Here is a 20,627-nt window from a genome sequence, read left to right on the forward strand (position 1 = left end):
ACGAGGAGAAGAGGGAGACCAAATTGGAGGTGGAAAGATGGAGTGAAAAAGATTTTGTGTGATCGGGGCCTGAACATGCAGGAGGGTGAAAGGAGGGCAAGGAATAGAGTGAATTGGATCGATGTGGTATACCGGGGTTGATCTGCTGTCAGTGGATTGAATCAGGGCATGTGAAGCGTCTGGGGTAAACCATGGAAAGCTGTTTAGGTATGTATATTTGCATGTGTGGACGTATGTATATACATGTGTGTGGGGGTGGTTTGGGCCATTTCTTTCGTCTGTTTCCTTGCGCTACCTTGCAAACGCGGGAGACAGCAACAAAGCAAAAAAAAAAAAAATATAATATATATATATATATATATATATATATATGTGTGTGTGTGTGTGTGTGTGTGTGTGTGTGTGTATAAGTCTGGATGGGACATTCTTCGTCTTTTCTGGTACTATCTCGCAGATGCAGGAAATGGTGATCACGTAGAATAAATATATATAATACAAATAAAATGGAACTGTTATCTTGCCTCTGCATCTCTTAAACGTCCACATAAATTTGATAAAATGATAATGTAAAGTGCAATTTTTGTATTCTTTTTGTTTACTCTTCTTTTCTAGGTTCCTACTTAATGCATGAATTAATAATCATGTACATTTTCACAAAATTGTAGAAGAAAGTAGGTGAAGCAGATGGAAGTCATACTTTGTACCAGTTGTTAGTGATAGTGTTCATTTCAAAACATTCAAGACATAATTGATAAAATGATACAGTGCATTATCTTTTCATAGATTTTTCTGTACGATTCTCTTCAGAATGAATTCATAATCTTCATATTTAGAAAAATATAAGAGAAAGATAGCTTAAGATGGGACTGAATTAGTAAGATTCTTTACAGTAAAACATATTCCCACCATGCATTTTGTATGGTTCTTCTTGGCTATGTTGAGGGCTATATCACTTGGTTCTCTGTTGCTTTATTATTCTTATATGATGTATTTTCATTTCAATGATGGAATACTTTTTTCTATGACACTCTGTTGGTGTCAAAGATATATTTTCATTGTTTGGAGATCAATCTAGTGAAAACATTATAACGAATAATCTCTTTTCTAATCATATCAAACATTGTTTCATTAACTCATGAACACAACTGCAATTTTGATGGCATTTCTGTGTAGTTCTGGTATATTCTGGCTATTTTCAGCACACAATTCTTCAAAGTTTTGTCACATTTGATAATTTTCAGCTATTTTCTCTTATAATTTTCTTAAAGTGCAAATGATTATCATAACATTCATTAGGTCATTCTAAAGGGAACTGTGCACAAAAATATTAGAAAAATACATTATACCATGTCATTTTATCAATTTTAATGTTTTGAAATTAACATGATTGATAATGCTTGGGATGGGTGTAGGGCCTCCATCTATTTCACCAATATATTTCAATAATTTTCTAACAATAGGGACCTCTTGATTTATGTGATACTTATGTTCTAGATGGTTGTATAAGTCAAATGTAAGCAAAAGAGATTAGGATATTTCATTATCAATAAGACAATACTGAATATCATACATGTGAAAAACTAAAGCATATGTGTACCTGAATATATGATATACAGTAATATACATACTGAGCAAGCATCAGTAAACTTTAAAATAAAGTATTTTGGAGGGGAATGAATAATGTGCAAAAAACAAGAGAACAAATGGTAGCATCAATGAAGGGGGGCAAAAGGGGAAGTGGTAACAAGTAGTGATGAAGTGAGGAGGAGATTGGAGTAAGTACTTGGAAGGACTGTTAAATGTGAATGATGATAAGGTGGCAGATGCATGGTGTTTGGGTCAGGGTGATATGCGAAATGAGAAAGTCAAGGAGAGTGCTTTGGTGAAAAGAGATGATAAGGTGAAAGTCTTATGATGAATTAATGGCTGGAGTGAATGGTACTGCTGGTGACTTTATTAAGAAATAGGGTGACTGTGTTGCTAATTGGCTAGTTAGGCTTTTCAAAGTATGTATGGCTCAGGTGAGGTGCCTGAGGGTGAGCAGAATGCATGTATAGTGCCAATGTATGAAAGCAAGGGGGATAATGTTTGTTGAGTATACCTGGTAAGTTGTATGGTAGGAGTAATGATTGAGAGTGAAGACATGTACAGAGCATCAGACTGGGGAGGAAAAGTGTGGTTTCAAAAGTGATAAAGGAAGTGTGGATTAGGTGTTTGCATTGAAGAATGTGATTGAAAAAATATTTACAGAAATGGATGAAGTTATATGTGGCATATATGGATCTGGTGAAAGCATATAATAGGGTATGGTAGGGATGCCTTGTGGAAGAGCTAAAGAATATATGGTGTAGGAGGAAAGCTGCTAGAGGCAGAGAAGTTCTTACGAAGGGTGTAAGGCATGTTTATGAGTAGAAAGAGAGGAAAGTCAATGGTTCCAAGTGAAGGTTGGTCTTAGGCAGGAGTGTGTGATGTTAACATAGTTTTTTTGTTTATTTAAGGAGTGGGTGGTGAGGTAGGTAAATGCTAAATTATTGGAGAGAGGGGTGATTATGTAGTCTACAGTGGATGAAAAGGCCTGGGAAGAGAGTCAGTTGTTGTCTGCTGATGATACAGCTCTGGTGACAGATTCAAGTGTGAAACTGCAAAAGCTGGTGACAGAGTTTGAAGGTGTGTGAAATGAGGAAGTTGAGAGTAAATGTAAATAAAAGTAAAGTTATTAAGTTTAGTAGAGTTGAGGGACAGGATAATTGTGGTGTGGGACTGAATGAAGAAAAATTGTTTTAAATATTTGAGAGTAGAAATGGCAGTAAATGGAAACATGGAAACAGAAGTGAGTCATAGGGTTAGGGGCGAAGGTTTTGGGAGCACTGAAGAATACATGGAAAGAGAGATCCTTATCTGGGAGGGCTAAAATGGATATGTTTGAAGGAATAGTAGTCCCTACATTATCATATGGATATGAGGCATGGGAAATAGATATAACTGTGCAAAGGAGGATGGGTTTGTTGGAAAAATGAAATGTTTGAGGACAAAATATGGTGTGAGATGATTTGACTGAGTAATGAAAGGGTAAGAGAGAGGTGTGGTAATAAAAGGGTGTGGTTGAGAGAGCTGAAGTGGGTGTGCTGAAATTATTTGGACACAGAGAGAATGGGTGAGGAAAGGTTGACAAAGAGGATATATGAATCGCTAGTGGGTGGAACAAGGAGAATGGGAAGACTAACTTGGAGATGAAAGGATGAAGTGAAAAAGATTTTGAGTGATCAGGGCCAGAACATGCAGGAGGGTGAAAGGCTTGTGTGAGACAGAGTGAATTGGAACAATGTGGTATACTGGGGTAGATGTGCTGTCAATAAACAGAACCAGAGTATATGAAGTGTTCAGGGTAAAACATGGAAATGTCTGTGGGGCCAGGTTCCAGATAGGGAGCTGTGGTTTCAGTGCATTACACATGACAGTTAGAGAATAGATATGAGCAAATGCGACCTTTCTTTGTCTGTTTCTGGTGCTACCTCACTAACACTCGAAATGGCAATAAAGTATGGAAAAAGAATAACACACTGTACAGTCAATTCTATTAATAAAAACAATAAAAATTTTGAATCCTGGTGCAGTCTTTTCTTCATAGGATATGTACATTCTAAAAGGAATTCTCTCTCAAAATAATCTGATCTTGTACATGTTAAAATCTGCTTAGGAGAATAACTACCTTTCTTGATAATAGTATTAAGGGTTCTCAGTAACTTTTGGCAGCAACAATATCAGCAGAAGCAGCCTCACCAGATATCTTGATGTGGTAATTTTGTCTTAAATGTCTTTGTTGCTCCTTCTTCTGCTGTCAAATGATCACATATACATTCCAGGCTTTTGCTTGTATCACAAGTAAGCTAATGGGAATAGTTTCATGAGAATGGTGTCTGACCCATGTGCTCAACATTCGGTGTCTGACCCATGTGCTCAACATTCATTCTTTTCTCTTCATGATCAAACTTTGAGATGACAAGGTCTCAGGTGCACTGATTAACGTTCCAATCTTGGCACACTCCTTAATGTTCTCTGCAGTGTCACAAATAGTTCATAAAGTAGATTTATTAAGTCCAAGGCATGCTTAATATCAGCTGTTTATTCACCTCTCTCATAACATTTGAGCAGATCCATCTAAACCTCACTGGTAAAGGCCTTACCAGGAGAACTCAAGCCAGTTTTCAAGCATAATGCAAGGGGTAAAATACAGGCAGTACACAGTATACTGTGGTACTGTAACAATCTGTAAATACAGACAGTATCTACACCATGTGTACAAGTGCTTCTTGCATTGTGCTGGGAACATCACACCACTGCAAGGCCATTTCAATGATGATCACATTATTCCAAACAAGTTGTAAATATAATATACATAAATTGATAGGTCCATGTATGTAGATAAATATCAATTCACACATTAGAACCTACTGAAGAGAACTGTGTATAAAAACTAAAAAAAATACAAATTTACGATACAGTATAATTTTACTCATGTTGAAAGCTTTGAACTGAAAGGACGCATGCCACTCAAGCTGACCCAAAAAACAATGAGAGACATATGGAGGTTATTTTGGAATTGAATTTTGGAGACCAACAAATTCTGGATGTTTGAATTTTGGAAGCTTTACCTGGACACAAATTATGGTAAAATTATAGAGCCACAATATTCAACTTTTGTCCATATCCTTCAAAAAATGTTTCCCCTTTCCTGCAAGTCTATATAGGTCTAAATTATGTAGAGAGAAGTCTGCTGGACTTTCTAGTCCAACAGTCATGCATTCAGAATACTTTCATATGTTTTGAATCAGAAGAACCTATTTTAATTTTACTCTTTGTTAAAGAACCCTACTGTTCACATTTTCCAAAAATTTCTCATGAGTCAAAATCTTCACTGCCTATTATTATTTTTGAAGAATTTCAATGCTAGATAATTAAACTTTATGGCTTTTCATATTGATAAAGAATTAAAAAGGACCAAATTAGTATTGTAGTTTATTATGGTAAGATGACATCAGTGGGGAGTGGCAGTAAAATCTAATAGTCAATAAAAGGTTTAAGGAAAGGGAGGGAAAGGAATAGAATCTGAAGAGGAAGTAAAATGGAGTCAGATTTAAGAATTTTGCACATAAAGATAAAAAGCTGAAGAAAGCTCAGTAGTGCAGTTAATAAGACATACAGTAAGACAAGCAATCTTAACATGGAGAGCATTAGATGGCTCCAGGCATCACTATACCATGCCTAAGTTACTCTGGTGATATTATCCTTAGCAGTTGCTGTCTACAACCTAATAACTACCTACTGGTCTATAAAAAGAATGTTCATGTATCACACTCACCACTTGTCTCCAAGGTCCACCGATTTGGAGCTTCATCATTGAGGACTGCATCTTCTGGTAGATCACATCTAAATCTAAGGATGATGCGAATTTCTCTCCCATGTGGGATTAAAGCTGTTACCTCTTCATTTTCATTGGGTGAAAGAAGTAAATCTTGACTTGGACTGTCACTTTCATCTACCAGTTTTATAGGTAACTGAAAAATTCATATTTGTTTGTATTTATATTCTTAACTGGGTATAACTTCTGCTTTCTGAAATGATATAATGAAACACCTGTAACCAAAAGAATAATCAAATACAAGCCAAATGCAGGAAGTATGGGAATCTTTTCTCAACCTTAATATATATGGATTAGTAGTTATACATATATAAGAAGGAAAAATGCAACTGGTTAATCTCTAGACAATAGGATCACAGAGTTCTGATATCTGATTTGTATTTGAAGACATCACTGAAACATATAAATGTGCAAAAGTTTTCAATCAAGATATGCAAGAAACACAAAGAAAAACATATGAGATTAGTCACTTATTGTAAATGAGGTCAAACAGTTGAACATCATCCCAAACAAAATGAAATACAAGTTAATCTCACTTAAGACTCAAATATGCTTTCTCTCTGTAACAATAGTTTCTTGATAAACTAAACTTTCCAGACCAAAATAGTCATCATTTCCAGATTTGCTATAGCAGAAGTCTTCAACCTATTCTAAATCTTTCCAATCCTGATTATGGATCTCCTGAACACAAGGAAGACATAACATCTGATGATGAGAGCAAATATCATTCAGATTTCTGGTAATTTATTTGTTGTCAGGGCTCATCCTTTCATTCTGATATCAACAGAACATTACCATAATACTAAGCAAAGCACACATTAAGAATGTAGTTATTAATGGCAAATGATCACTGACCCTAAAAAATGAACTGCCTTCAGCATCTAAGAGTGCTCTGTGAGATTTTAGGTTTGCTTTTTCACGACTAAAATGCCTTCACACAAGATTCAGTCAAGGTCAATGCATCTTACAGATCATGGTCAACTCTCAATCAATATCTACCTTTAGTTTTGATTGCAAATAATGATGAAATCCCAGTTTCACAAATGAGTTACTATAAGGTTTAAAGCAACAACTGGAGCACAACTCACTAACACATAGGTATGACTTAAGAACTGAAGAACAGAATCATGAAGTGATAACACCAAATGCATGTTTTTTTTGTTTTGTGTGTGTGTGTGTGTGTGGGGGGGGGGAGCCTAGAGCACATGAAAAACAGTAACAATCAGGAAAATATTTGGCGAATTTTTCCTCATGAAAGGTCAAATATCCTTTTATTTCAGCTTTCACTGCCTCATCAAGATGGCATCCTCTGAGACTAAAGAAGGTATGATATAGAGAAATATTTCCGGCCTTCAGGCTTCTCAACCTAGAGTTGAAGTTTTGTATTGAATGCTCAAACACTGAATAAAAGAGAAATGATAACATAAACCTCTACTTTTATAAATGTTGTAGTTGAAGACAGGAAGAAGGTTATGCTTACCTTCACATTTGAAGAAAACCCTTATCTCATGAAGGCATTTGGAGGATAGATTCAGAACAACTCCCTACACGAAGAGTGTGCTTGCTGCTCAAAGACTATAGATTTCAAACAATTCTTAGCAGGCCTAAACAAATTTTTATGTAAAGGAATGCTTGGTATTCCAAGTTCGTATCTCTGCACAGCCCTTTGAACAGGCAAGCGTTAGAACCTTATGCTATAATGTAGCTGATAACTTAAGAGACATTTGTTGAAAAACTTGAAAAGAGAAGAAAGTGTTTAGGATTTTGAATATGGTTCTATCTACTCTTCAGAATTTCAGATTGTATCAAGTTAGTTTCACTTTTTATTTTTATGCTAAACCAAGTTCTATCTTTATCTCTTATGCCTGTTCCCACCTGGAACTCCCTTAAGGGGGTGGCCACAGCAATAGTGTCTCCATGACTAGTGAACTACAGTGCCACTTCCTGGCCTTTAGTGCCTCACTCTTAACAGGCCACTGGCAGAGGGCAACTCTAGTGCAGTGTTTGCAGAGGCTCTTACCTATTGTCCCTACTGACTAATATCTAATGTGTCTACCTAATACTCCTACCTAATGTTTCTACCTAATGCTCCTGCTTTAATGTTCCTACCTGCCTCCTCTATCTACTGCTTCCACTATTTTGCCAAAATGCAGGGCTAGCACACAGAGCTAACTGCAAGAAAATATAGAGTTACAAAAAAAGAGCTCTGTGAGTTAAGTGCTGTCAAGTATTAAGTGTATCAAGGTGAGATTGAATTTTTGTTGACAGAATGCCAGTAGTCCATGTGTGGGTAAGGCAGAAAGGAAAGACAGCTAACTGGGTCAGAGGAGTGCAACTTGAAAACCAGTGTCAACCACTATGCAACTGTCACAAACCCTTCCAATACCTACATGAGTAGTACTAGTAATATACCTCCCTGGTTGTTGGCTGCCTACCAACTACTACTACAACTACTATCTACCTACAAGTTCTGATATATACAGGGATGTAGTTAACCCTAAAGAACTCAAGGATATAATTAATTTGGATTTTAGAGTTTACTTGACTTTATATAAAGTATTCATATATATCATTTTATTATCATAAGACACTGTATAAAGTATCTATATATATCATTTTCTTGTTTTTGTTTGTTGTTTTCTTTCATTCTATTTAGCTTCTTTTTTGCTATTTCAAAGGGTATTTTTTTGTTTTAATCATGTACTATCTTTTCACTGCTGTCCTGTCACCATTTCTGTTAGGATTTCCCTTGTTCAATTCACTTGGTCTGGTGAATTTCTGCAGTATGCATATCTGGCCAAAAAATGGTTCTGGTTCTCATTCCATATTGTTCTCCTGATCAGATGAGTATTCTTATATTTTTCTTGTTCATGCCATCATTATATTTTGCTTTTCTGTTCAACGTGTAAATCTGATTTATATTTCATTTTTTGTTAGTTTTCTTTTTGTGTAACATCTTCATTGATTTCTACTTTCCACCATTGTCTGGGCTATGTTCATTCCACGATTTCCTCCTTTGGTTTTCCCTAAATGGTTGCCATCTCTGAACAAATCATCCAGTCCCTAAGTTGATCATCACTTCCTCTCTTTCCAGTACTTTCATTGTTCCCAATTTGGAAACATGTATTTTCCTCATATTCCACTGCTATTCAGAGTATACATCAACATTTCTCTTTTTTCTTACACTCTTGATCATTTATATAATAGAATAAATATCTATATACAGTATATGATATCAGTCATACTTTTAGGAAAATATGTGGACAGTCATATTCATATTCTTCCTTACTGTAATATCCTCTAGCATCAAAAGTTTGAAAAAGGAATGCTATCATAAACATCTTGGGGTGATTATACTTACAATCATCAAAGTGTTGCACCTACCTCTAAAATACTGCATGCATGTATTGTTGTCTTTTATCCGATTTATTGGTGGCTCTTGATTTTCTTTACTTTCTTCCTCTTTCCCACCATCTTTTGATTTCATTCTTGTGTTTTTATCCCTCAAACTTTTATCACTTTCAACTGCAGCTTTACTGTGGTCTTCCATTTGACACCATCACTATATTTCTCTTCTTTTCGTTCATTTGCTTCGCAATGTTCTCATTACCACTTTCACATTTTATATAAATTTCATTCTTTGAATCTTCAATGTCATCTTCTACCATCAAGTCCAAACTCTAAACATTTCCATCTTTTTCCTATGACTGCAAGTATTACAGTGCCATGTCTAAAATATCTTCAACACACATCTAAGTGGCATCATGCTTCCCTTGTCCACACTGTATGCACTTTGTTTCTGATATGAAATCTCTGTTCACTACATACCTGGAGTACACCTGGAGTAATTCTTGGGATCTACTGACCTCACAGCCCTTGCTGGGCACAGGTTGCTGGGTAGGGTTGTTTGTCAATCAAACTGTTGGAGGCCCCAGTCTGCTGGCCCACATAGCCATCAGTACACTTTGTAAGTTCTTATCTAAAGTTTTCTTATATTTCTAAACTGTGCATGATGCTAGGGTGGCCAACTTTAGTTAGGGAGAGAGGCAAAGCCTAGTAAGCTTCAATGTCCAAGAGCCACAAAATCATACCCTGGATACTGAGGTATTCCCTCACGATGATAATGATAGCTACCCAGTTAGTCAATTATATTTTCCTGATACGGAAGGACTAGCAAGGTGATAAAAGATAACTGTAACTGTAACAGGTGTCCTTACAGAACTGAAATAATAATAATAATAATAATAATAACAATAATAATAATTTTTTCTTTTTCTTTTAAACTATTCGCCATTTCCCGCGTTAGCGAGGTAGCGTTAAGAACAGAGGACTGGACCTTTGTGGAATATCCTCACCTGGCCCCCCTCTGTTCCTTCTTTTGGAAAATTAAAAAAAAAACGAGAGGGGAGGATTTAAAGCCTCCCGCCCCCTCCCCTTTTAGTCGCCTTCTACGACACACAGGGAATACGTGGGAAGGATTCTTAATCCCCTATCCCCAGGGATATATATATACATATATATATATATATATATATATATATATATATATATATATATATATATATATATATGTATATATTTTTTTTTTTTTTTTTGCTTTGTCGCTGTCTCCCGCGTTTGCGAGGTAGCGCAAGGAAACAGACGAAAGAAATGGCCCAACCCACCCCCCATACACATGTATATACATACGTCCACACACGCAAATATACATACCTACACAGCTTTCCATGGTTTACCCCAGACGCTTCACATGCCCTGATTCAATCCACTGACAGCACGTCAACCCCGGTATACCACATTGCTCCAATTCACTCTATTCCTTGACCTCCTTTCATCCTCCTGCATGTTCAGGCCCCGATCACACAAAATCTTTTTCACTCCATCTTTCCACCTCCAATTTGGTCTCCCTCTTCTCCTCGTTCCCTCCACCTCCAACACACATATCCTCTTGGTCAATCTTTCCTCACTCATTCTCTCCATGTGCCCAAACCATTTCAAAACACCCTCTTCTGCTCTCTCAACCACGCTCTTTTTATTTCCACACATCTCTCTTACCCTTACGTTACTTACTCGATCAAACCACCTCACACCACACATTGTCCTCAAACATCTCATTTCCAGCACATCCATCCTCCTGCGCACAACTCTATCCATAGCCCACGCCTCGCAACCATACAACATTGTTGGAACCACTATTCCTTCAAACATACCCATTTTTGCTTTCCGAGATAATGTTCTCGACTTCCACACATTCTTCAAGGCTCCCAGAATTTTCGCCCCCTCCCCCACCCTATGATCCACTTCCGCTTCCATGGTTCCATCCGCTGCCAGATCCACACCCAGATATCTAAAACACTTCACTTCCTCCAGTTTTTCTCCATTCAAACTCACCTCCCTACTGTACCTAATAACCTTGCTCTTATTCACATTTACTCTTAACTTTCTTCTTTCACACACTTTACCAAACTCAGTCACCAGCTTCTGCAGTTTCTCACATGAATCAGCCACCAGCGCTGTATCATCAGCGAACAACAACTGACTCACTTCCCAAGCTCTCTCATCCCCAACAGACTTCATACTTGCCCCTCTTTCCAAAACTCTTGCATTCACCTCCCTAACAACCCCATCCATAAACAAATTAAACAACCATGGAGACATCACACACCCCTGCCGCAAACCTACATTCACTGAGAACCAATCATTTTCCTCTCTTCCTACACGTACATATGCCTTACATCCTTGATAAAAACTTTTCACTGCTTCTAACAACTTGCCTCCCACACCATATATTCTTAATACCTTCCACAGAGCATCTCTATCAACTCTATCATATGCCTTCTCCAGATCCATAAATGCTACATACAAATCCATTTGCTTTTCTAAGTATTTCTCACATACATTCTTCAAAGCAAACACCTGATCCACACATCCTCTACCACTTCTGAAACCACACTGCTCTTCCCCAATCTGATGCTCTGTACATGCCTTCACCCTCTCAATCAATACCCTCCCATATAATTTACCAGGAATACTCAACAAACTTATACCTCTGTAATTTGAGCACTCACTCTTATCCCCTTTGCCTTTGTACAATGGCACTATGCACGCATTCCGCCAATCCTCAGGCACCTCACCATGAGACATACATACATTGAATAACCTTACCAACCAGTCAACAATACAGTCACCCCCTTTTTTAATAAATTCCACTGCAATACCATCCAAACCTGCTGCCTTGCCGGCTTTCATCTTCCGCAAAGCTTTTACTACCTCTTCTCTGTTTACCAAATCATTTTCCCTAACCCTCTCACTTTGCACGCCACCTCAACCAACACACCCTATATCTGCCACTCTATCATCAAACACATTCAACAAACATTCAAAATACTCACTCCATCTCCTTCTCACATCACCACTACTTGTTATCACCTCCCCATTTGCACCCTTCACTGAAGTTCCCATTTGCTCCCTTGTCTTACGCACTTTATTTACCTCTTTCCAGAACATCTTTTTATTCTCCCTAAAATTTAATGATACTCTCTCACCCCAACTCTCATTTGCCCTTTTTTTCACCTCTTGCACCTTTCTCTTGACCTCCTGTCTCTTTCTTTTATACATCTCCCACTCAATTGCATTTTTTCCCTGCAAAAATCGTCCAAATGCCTCTCTCTTCTCTTTCACTAATACTCTTACTTCTTCATCCCACCACTCACTACCCTTTCTAATCAACCCACCTCCCACTCTTCTCATGCCACAAGCATCTTTTGCGCAATCCATCACTGATTCCCTAAATACATCCCATTCCTCCCCCACTCCCCTTACTTCCATTGTTCTCACCTTTTTCCATTCTGTACTCAGTCTCTCCTGGTACTTCCTCACACAAGTCTCCTTCCCAAGCTCACTTACTCTCACCACCCTCTTCACCCCAACATTCACTCTTCTTTTCTGAAAACCCATACAAATCTTCACCTTAGCCTCCACAAGATAATGAGTAGACATCCCTCCAGTTGCACCTCTCAACACATTAACATCCAAAAGTCTCTCTTTCGCGCGCCTGTCAATTAACACGTAATCCAATAACGCTCTCTGGCCATCTCTCCTACTTACATAAGTAAACTTATGTATATCTCGCTTTTTAAACCAGGTATTCCCAATCATCAGTCCTTTTTCAGCACATAAATCTACAAGCTCTTCACCATTTCCATTTACAACACTGAACACCCCATGTATACCAATTATTCCCTCAACTGCCACATTACAAAGATGTTAAAAAAATAATGTACATAAATTTTGGTATAACAATCAACTGTTTCACAAGAATGTAATGTTAAGCTTGCAAATATCTTGATTTTCCAGGATTTTTATTTCAGAGATAATGTTCTCGACTTCCACACATTCTTCAAGGCTCCCAGGATTCTCGCCCCCTCCCCCACCCTATGATCCACTTCCGCTTCCATGGTTCCATCCGCTGCCAGATCTACTCCCTGATATCTAAAACACTTTACTTCCTCCAGTTTTTCTCCATTCAAATTTACCTCCCAATTGACTTGACCCTCAACCCTACTGTACCTAATAACCTTGCTCTTATTCACATTTACTCTTAACTTTCTTCTTTCACACACTTTACCAAACTCAGTCACCAGCTTCTGCAGTTTCTCACATGAATCAGCCACCAGCGCTGTATCATCAGCGAACAACAACTGACTCACTTCCCAAGCTCTCTCATCCCCAACAGACTTCATACTTGCCCCTCTTTCCAAAACTCTTGCATTCACCTCCCTAACAACCCCATCCATAAACAAATTAAACAACCATGGAGACATCACACACCCCTGCCGCAAACCTACATTCACAGAGAACCAATCACTTTCCTCTCTTCCGACACGTACACATGCCTTACATCCTCGATAATAATAATAATAATAATGATGATAATAATAATAATAATAATTTTGTTTTGTTTTGTTTTCATACTATTCACCATTTCCCGCATCAGCAAGGTAGCGTTAAGAACAGAGGACTGAGCCCTTGAGGGAATATCCTCACTTGGCCCCCTCCTCTGTTCCTTCATTAGGAAAACTAAAAACGAGAGGGGAGGATTTCCAGCCCCCGCTCCCTTCCCTTTTAGTTGCCTTCTATGACACGCAGGGAATACGTGGGAAGTATTCTTTCTCCCCTCTCCCCAGGGATAATAATAATAATAATAACGATAATAATAAAAACTGCAATAACCCTTCCTTGTGTTATTACTGTTTCTGGCAATCCTTTTTTTTTCATAATTTCCCAGAAGTCTAGGTGGTGCTATGCTGTGCTTACACACAATAATGATCTTAAGAGGCTTTCCTTCAAAACAGATCAATGCTTAGATTTCATATGTTTCAGTAGTGAGAAAATGGACTCACAAAGATAGGTCAAGACAAACACCAGAGATTCATTATAAAGCCGCTTGTCTATTATTAAGGTACTTATCCTTTGGTACTGATTTCCAAATAATATGGGCTCCCTTTATTTCATGGACAGATTTTAATGTCATCTTCCAAAAGTTCATTTGCTTTCACTTGAAATTTTGCAGCACTGCTGACTAAAGGAGGTTTCAGGCAGTCTGCCTTGGTGCTAAAGAGATCAATCATAAATCAGATCTGTGATCTTTTCTGCAGCACATCTTGAAACCTTACTATAAAACTACTATAAAGACCTTTTAAAGATCTTTAATCACATTTGCATATATATCTGTGCTCTGTAGTAAGTGCTCTTCAGTATGTTCTTTTGATATGACTTGAAGCTGTGACAATGAAGGGACATGTATAAGTTCACCTTTCATTCTCTGTTAGTGAAACTACTGCAGTTTGATTTTGAAAGCAAATACACTTTGAACTAGATCAGACAATAAACTGAATTTTCTTTTTAAATCCACATTTAGTTTATCTAAGCAGAGCATTTCTGTGAGAAAAGCCAAATCTTTAACATCAGGGTGTATTCTGTGCTTCTCACCCATAAAAGATTTCACAGGTTCCAGTAGCTCGAAATGAAATATGACGTTGCCTCTCAAGAGTCACTTAACTAAGCAGTGCAATGGCAAATCACTTGAGGATGTTTTTTAATTCATTTCTCTCATCAAGTTTCAAAACTATTTGTGATTCAGAGCACTCATACAAATTAAATTTAGTGTCTAATAAATGTTTAATGACATTATCAAATTCATGGGATTTTAAGGACATCTGTTTAAGATGAATAATGCAATAAAATGTACAAAATTCAGGAAAGCTTTTCTCAAATTTACAAAGCTCAATTAATCCAGTGACAGATTCATGCATGGTCAGAACCACTGTGTTTTGCACCTACTGCCAACAGTGTCTCTTTTATATCCTGTCTACAAGTTCTTTCATTAACACAATATCTAGTTCTTCTCTCACAATAAGGTCTATCAGACACAATGCAAAGAAATACTAATAGTTAAGGTTTATTTTGAAAATTACAAAACCTGTCCAAAGCTATGCTCAAATAACCACACAGCTGAAAATGTGAGTGCATTCACTTGTGTTGCTGTGATAGCTGGGTCAGAGAATTTTTTTGTACATCAGAAAAGCCTCTTAATAAAACCACTAAGTAGGACTCCCTCATTGGCTATGTTGCATGCCAAATACGAAGTTAATATAGCACATGTTCCCTAACCTTGAGGGAATTCTTTATTAAAATTTCCGTAATCTGAAGCCATATGACAAAGAAAGTTTGAATATTCAAATTATTTAAATTTCAGGCAAAACAGACACATGACCTTGCCTTTAGGTTCAGTAAGAAAAAGTACTTATCTTCCCACTCATTTTGGAAGCTTTGATTTTCTTGCTTTTCTTTTTACATTATCCTTTTATTTCTTTTAGTTGGTGCATGAATTATTTATTTCATATTCATTCATTATACTTTATCACCATTTCCCACATCAGCGAGGTAGCACCAGGAAACAGACGAAGAATGGCCCACCCATACATATACACATATATATACATAAATGCCCATACACGCACATATATATTCATATACATATCAACATATACATGTATACATACACTTACAAAGACATGGAGAGAATGAGTGAGGAAAGATTGACCAAGAGGATATATGTGTCAGAGGTGGAGGGAACAAGGAGAAGTGGGGGACCAAATTGGAGGTGGAAAGTTGGAGTGAAAAAGATTTTGAGTGATCGGGGCCTGAACATGCAGGAGGGTGAAAGGCGTGCAAGGAATAGAGTGAATTGGAACGATGTGGTATACTGAGATCAACGTGCTGTCAATGGATTGAACCAGGGCATGTGAAGCATCTGGGGTAAGCCATGGAAAGTTCTGTGGGGCCTGGATGTGGAAAGGGAGCTGTGGTTTCGGTGCATTGTACATGACAGCTAGAGACTGAGTGTGAACGAATGTGGCCTTTGTTGTCTTTTCCTAGCACTACCTCGCGCACATGCGGGGGGAGGGGGTTGTTATTTCATGTGTGGCGGGGTGGCGATAGGAATGAATAAAGGCAGACAGTATGAATTATGTACATGTGTACATATATATATGTATATGTCTGTGTAAGTATATATATGTATACGTTGAGATGTATAGGTATGTATATTTGCGTGTGTGGAAATGTATATATATACATGAGTATGTGGGAGGGTTGGGCCATTCTTTCAATTATTTTCCTGCGCTACCTCGCTAACGCGGGAGACAGCAACAAAGTAAAATAAATCAATAAACAAAGACATATACATATATACACATATATATATTCATACTTGCCTTCATCCATTCCTGGCGCTACCAAGCCCCACAGGAAACAGCATCGCTACCCCCTGCTTCAGCGAGGTAGCACAAGGAAATCAGATGAAAAAAGCAACATTCATTCACACTCGGTCTCTAGCTGTCATATGTAATGCATCAAAACCACAGCTCCCTATCTACATCCAGGCCCGACAGACCTTTCTATGGTTTACCCCATACACTTCACATGCCCTGGTTCAGTCTATTGACAGCATGCCGACCATGGTATACCACATCGTTCTAATTCACTCTATTCCCTGCATGCCTCTCACCCTCCTTTAGGTTCAAGCTCTGATCACTCAAAATCTTTTTCACTCCATCCTTCCACCTTCAATTTGGTTTCCTGCTTCTCCTTGTTCCCTCCATCTCTCACATATATCATATATATCTTCTTTGTTAGTCTTTCCTCACTCATTCTCTCCATATGGCCAAACCATTTCAACACACCCTCTTCTGCTCTCTCAACCACACTTTTTATTTCTACAAATCAGTCCACTGATGGTACGTTGACCCCAGTATACCACATTGTTCCAATTCATTCTATTTTGTGCACATCTTTCGTCCTCCTGCATGTTCAGGCCCTGATTGCTCAAAATCTTTTTCATTCCATTCTGCCACCTCCAGCTTGGTCTCTCAGTTCTCATTGTTCCCTCTACTTCTTTCTGACACATATATCCTCTTTGTCAATATGCTCACTCATTCTCTCCCTAGTCCAAACCATTTCAACACATCCTCTTCTCAACCACACTCTTTTCATTACCACATATCTCTCTTACCCTTTCATTACTTACTCGATTAAACCACCTTACACCAGATATTGTACTTCAACATAAATTTCCAACATATTTACCCTCCCCTGCACAACCCTATCTATAGCCCATGCCTCACAATCATATTATATTGTTGAACTACTATTCCTTCAAACATACCCATTTTTGCGTTCTGAGATAATGTTCTCTCTTCCCACACATTCTTCATTGCTCCACAATCTTTGCCCTCTCCCACACTCTATGACTCACTTAAGGTTCCAAGATTCCAGTTACTGTTAAGTCCCCTCCCAGATATCTGAAACACTTCACTTCCTCCAATTTTTTTCTATTTAAACTTACATCCCAACTAACTTAGCCTTCAACCCCACTGAACCTAATAACCTTGGTTTTATTCACATTTTCTCTAAACTTTCTCCTTTCACTCACTCTTCCAAACTCATCACCAACTCCTGAAGCTTCTCACTCGAATCAGCTATCAGTGCTGTATAAGTGGAAAACTACAGCTGACTTACTTCCCAAACCCTCTCATCCCCAACAGACTGCACACTCATCCCTCTCTCCAAAGCTCTAGCATTTACCTTCCTCACCATCCCACCCATTAACAAATCAAAAATCCATGGTGACATCACCCACCCCTGCTGCAGACCAACCTTTACTTGGTACTGTTCTCTCACCTCTCTTCCTATTCTCACATAAGCCTTATGCCCTTGATAAAAACTTCTCACTGCTTCTAGCAACTTACCTCCCACACCATATATTCTTAAAATTTTCCACAAAACATCTTTATCAACCCTATCCTAAGCCCTCTCCAGATCCATAAATGCCTTCGTGTTCTCCATACTCAATGACTTAGAGCAAATCATTTCCCACCTACCCATTTTCCTGACCGCTGTGAACACATAACATTCTAGATCTATGTTCCACCTTTATTCCAATCCTGCTGTAACTACACAATTTCACCCCAATTGGTTCATCTGATCACACTCTCATAATGTAAATATTTCACAGATTTTTTTACATATCATAAATGTTTTCTATGGATTTAGATGTTAGCTATATAGATAAAACTTTATCTACATAATTCTAACAGCACATACCTTTCTTTACAACAAAAACAATACTACAAAAATGGTTTCTTTTAATCTTAAATGAAACATAATAGTGAATACATGCATCTTGCACCATACCCAAATGACATAATAGCACTCTCATTGATGTTCAGTGGGTACCTGAGCTGTGTGATGTTTTGTCTAGCTGCATTAGTAGACTGCAAGTAACATATATGGACAACTGGTGGAAGCAAACATCAGATGGGATTTTAAAAAAATGGCAGGAAGCTTCAAATTGTCATATGAAAAAGGGATTTTTTTTTTTAAAGTTCCAGTCAGACAAAAGTGATCATCAGAACACTAAGGGAACAGATTAAAAATTAAGGGAAATTCCTTCACCCCTCTAACAGTACCCTACCACTTTCTTGTTTGGTGTCATTATCAAATATAGACAGCTAGCATAACAAGAGGTAATGGGACCAAGGAAAATAAAACAAAACTTAGTCCTGTGTTTTAAAATGCAAAGCATTTTGATAATTTATGATGACTATATATCTTTCTCTTCTTTCTTGGTTAACTTGTCCAAATTCTTTCAACTTTCATGATGTTCCAATCACTTTGCCCTTTTGCTGTGAAAACTTCCTGAAATGTTTGTTTAAAGTAGTAGGATGTAGGTTGGCATTGTAGGGTGTCTTATGAGCCCTAGATGGCAGCACATTACTCGCAATATGGTATCTTAACAGACAATTTAATAAATCCCATATGTATCATTCAAATATTCCTTAAATTCTAAAGGCATTATTTAAACATCCTCTTATCATTTACACAGAAAGAATGTAATCTACATAAAATATAAAAAAATCTTATCTTCATCATACATACTAAGTAATTTAAGTACAGTTTTTCTTTATCTATATTTTCAACTATCTTTATGGTAGAATACAACTTTTACTACATTATTACAAGCATATACAGACATTTGCTCTAATCTTATGTGAATCATCATTAGGATATGTTTTCTGACTTATGAACACCTCGGCTTACAAACAGGGTTCAGGAACATAACCCGTTCATAAGTTGGTGTCTCCCTGTGTACTTTCATGTTTATTGTTAGTTTATTACCCTTTCCACCGTGGAGTATCATGACCAATGAGGTTAGAAGGTGCTGCTACTGTGGTAAGGGCTTGTAAAATGGAAAAAATGAATTTTAGTACCTGAAGTAACCAAGTTTCACTCTGCCTTCTCATGGTGACCTCTTAGGGGTGGAATAGATGAGGAAGGCATTGACCAACTCCATCAGGGAAATAGATATTTTTTAAAACACACAAACACTTAAGGTGCTGGGGTTTTATTTCTTCAGACAATCTGAAAGCACAGCTGAGGAACCACTGGCTAAGAAGCACCTTTGGAGTCCATCAGTTATGCCTGGCAGTAAAAGGGAGAGGCAATTGAGGGTGATGTCTCTGAGTGTTAATGGAATGACTGGTGGGAGTAAAAGTAGGGAGCATGTGGAGAAATCTAAATGTTATAGTTTTGATAAGCTGGGATTGGGGAAACCCATATGCTTGGGCAGGGTATATGGAGTGAAAATGGAGATGATGAATGCAAGTTGTGGGAAGGCGTGGAGTGAGGAGCGGTATGGACAGGAATACATGAAAATTATCAGGGAAGAGGAACAGAAGGATGTGCAATTGTGCTATCACCAAGAGTAAAGGAGGGTTTACAAAACATGGATGGAAATGGATATAAAAAAGTGTGGGTGAAAGGAAAGACTGGAACTGAGAAGTATACATGGGTATGTGTATATGCATGTGTGAATATGAAGATTATGCGAAGTAAGGATGAAATGAAGTTTTTCTGGAGAAATCTGACTGACTGTATGAATAATGGCTTTGAGGAGAGACTGGTGGTTGTAATGAGTGATATATATGCATAAGTGGGAGGTGATGAAATTGGCAACATAGATGGTAAATGTGAAGTGCCTGGAGTTAACGAGAATGGAAGTTATATCATGGATGTCTGTTCTAAGAAGGGTACGTTCACTGCAGACACCTTTTTTCAACACAAGATGATCCACAAATATAAATGGATGAGAAATGATAGAAGAAAATAAAAAGGGCCTGATTGAGTTCGTAACAGTGGATGAAAGGTTAAGAAAGGTTGTGCTGGATGCTAGAGTTGTGAGAAGATTCTTAAGAGTCTCACAATTTTGTTTCTTGTAGAAGTGAGGAAGAATGGATAGGTAAAAGTGTTAGGAAATGGTAAGATGAATCAGAAAGAATGAAATGGGAAGTATGAAAGATGGGAACAGAATGTTTAGATGAAAGTGAAGCGAATGTTGGGATGCAGTCATGTGAGAATGAGGTATCTACAATGTCTAGAGAAAGACTGGTAAAGGTAGAAGGATACAAGGTTGTAAGATATAAGGATAAAAGGGAAAATGCATTGTGGATATGTGAAATTGGAAATGTCATGGTGGAGAAGAAAAGGCATGTGGTACATTGCTTGAAAGGAATGTACCAATGGAATTTCAGCAGACAAGGAGGGAAGAATATAAGATGTGTAAACAGAATGTTAAGAAGCTGATAGG

General features: G+C 37.7%; 1 protein-coding gene across 1 annotated transcript in view; it reads right to left on the reverse strand.

The window, feature by feature from the left end:
• The window catches only part of LOC139749147 (NHL repeat-containing protein 2), a 432,672-nt gene that overhangs the window by 48,709 nt on the left and 363,336 nt on the right, over positions 1-20,627 (reverse strand). Inside the window, exon 12 of the mRNA XM_071662783.1 lies at positions 5,360-5,555. Within this exon, the coding sequence (XP_071518884.1) occupies positions 5,360-5,555 (196 nt within the window). The remainder of the gene's footprint in view (positions 1-5,359; positions 5,556-20,627) is intronic.

This window comes from Panulirus ornatus, chromosome 6 (assembly GCF_036320965.1).
Source record: "Panulirus ornatus isolate Po-2019 chromosome 6, ASM3632096v1, whole genome shotgun sequence".
NCBI lineage: Eukaryota > Metazoa > Arthropoda > Malacostraca > Decapoda > Palinuridae > Panulirus > Panulirus ornatus.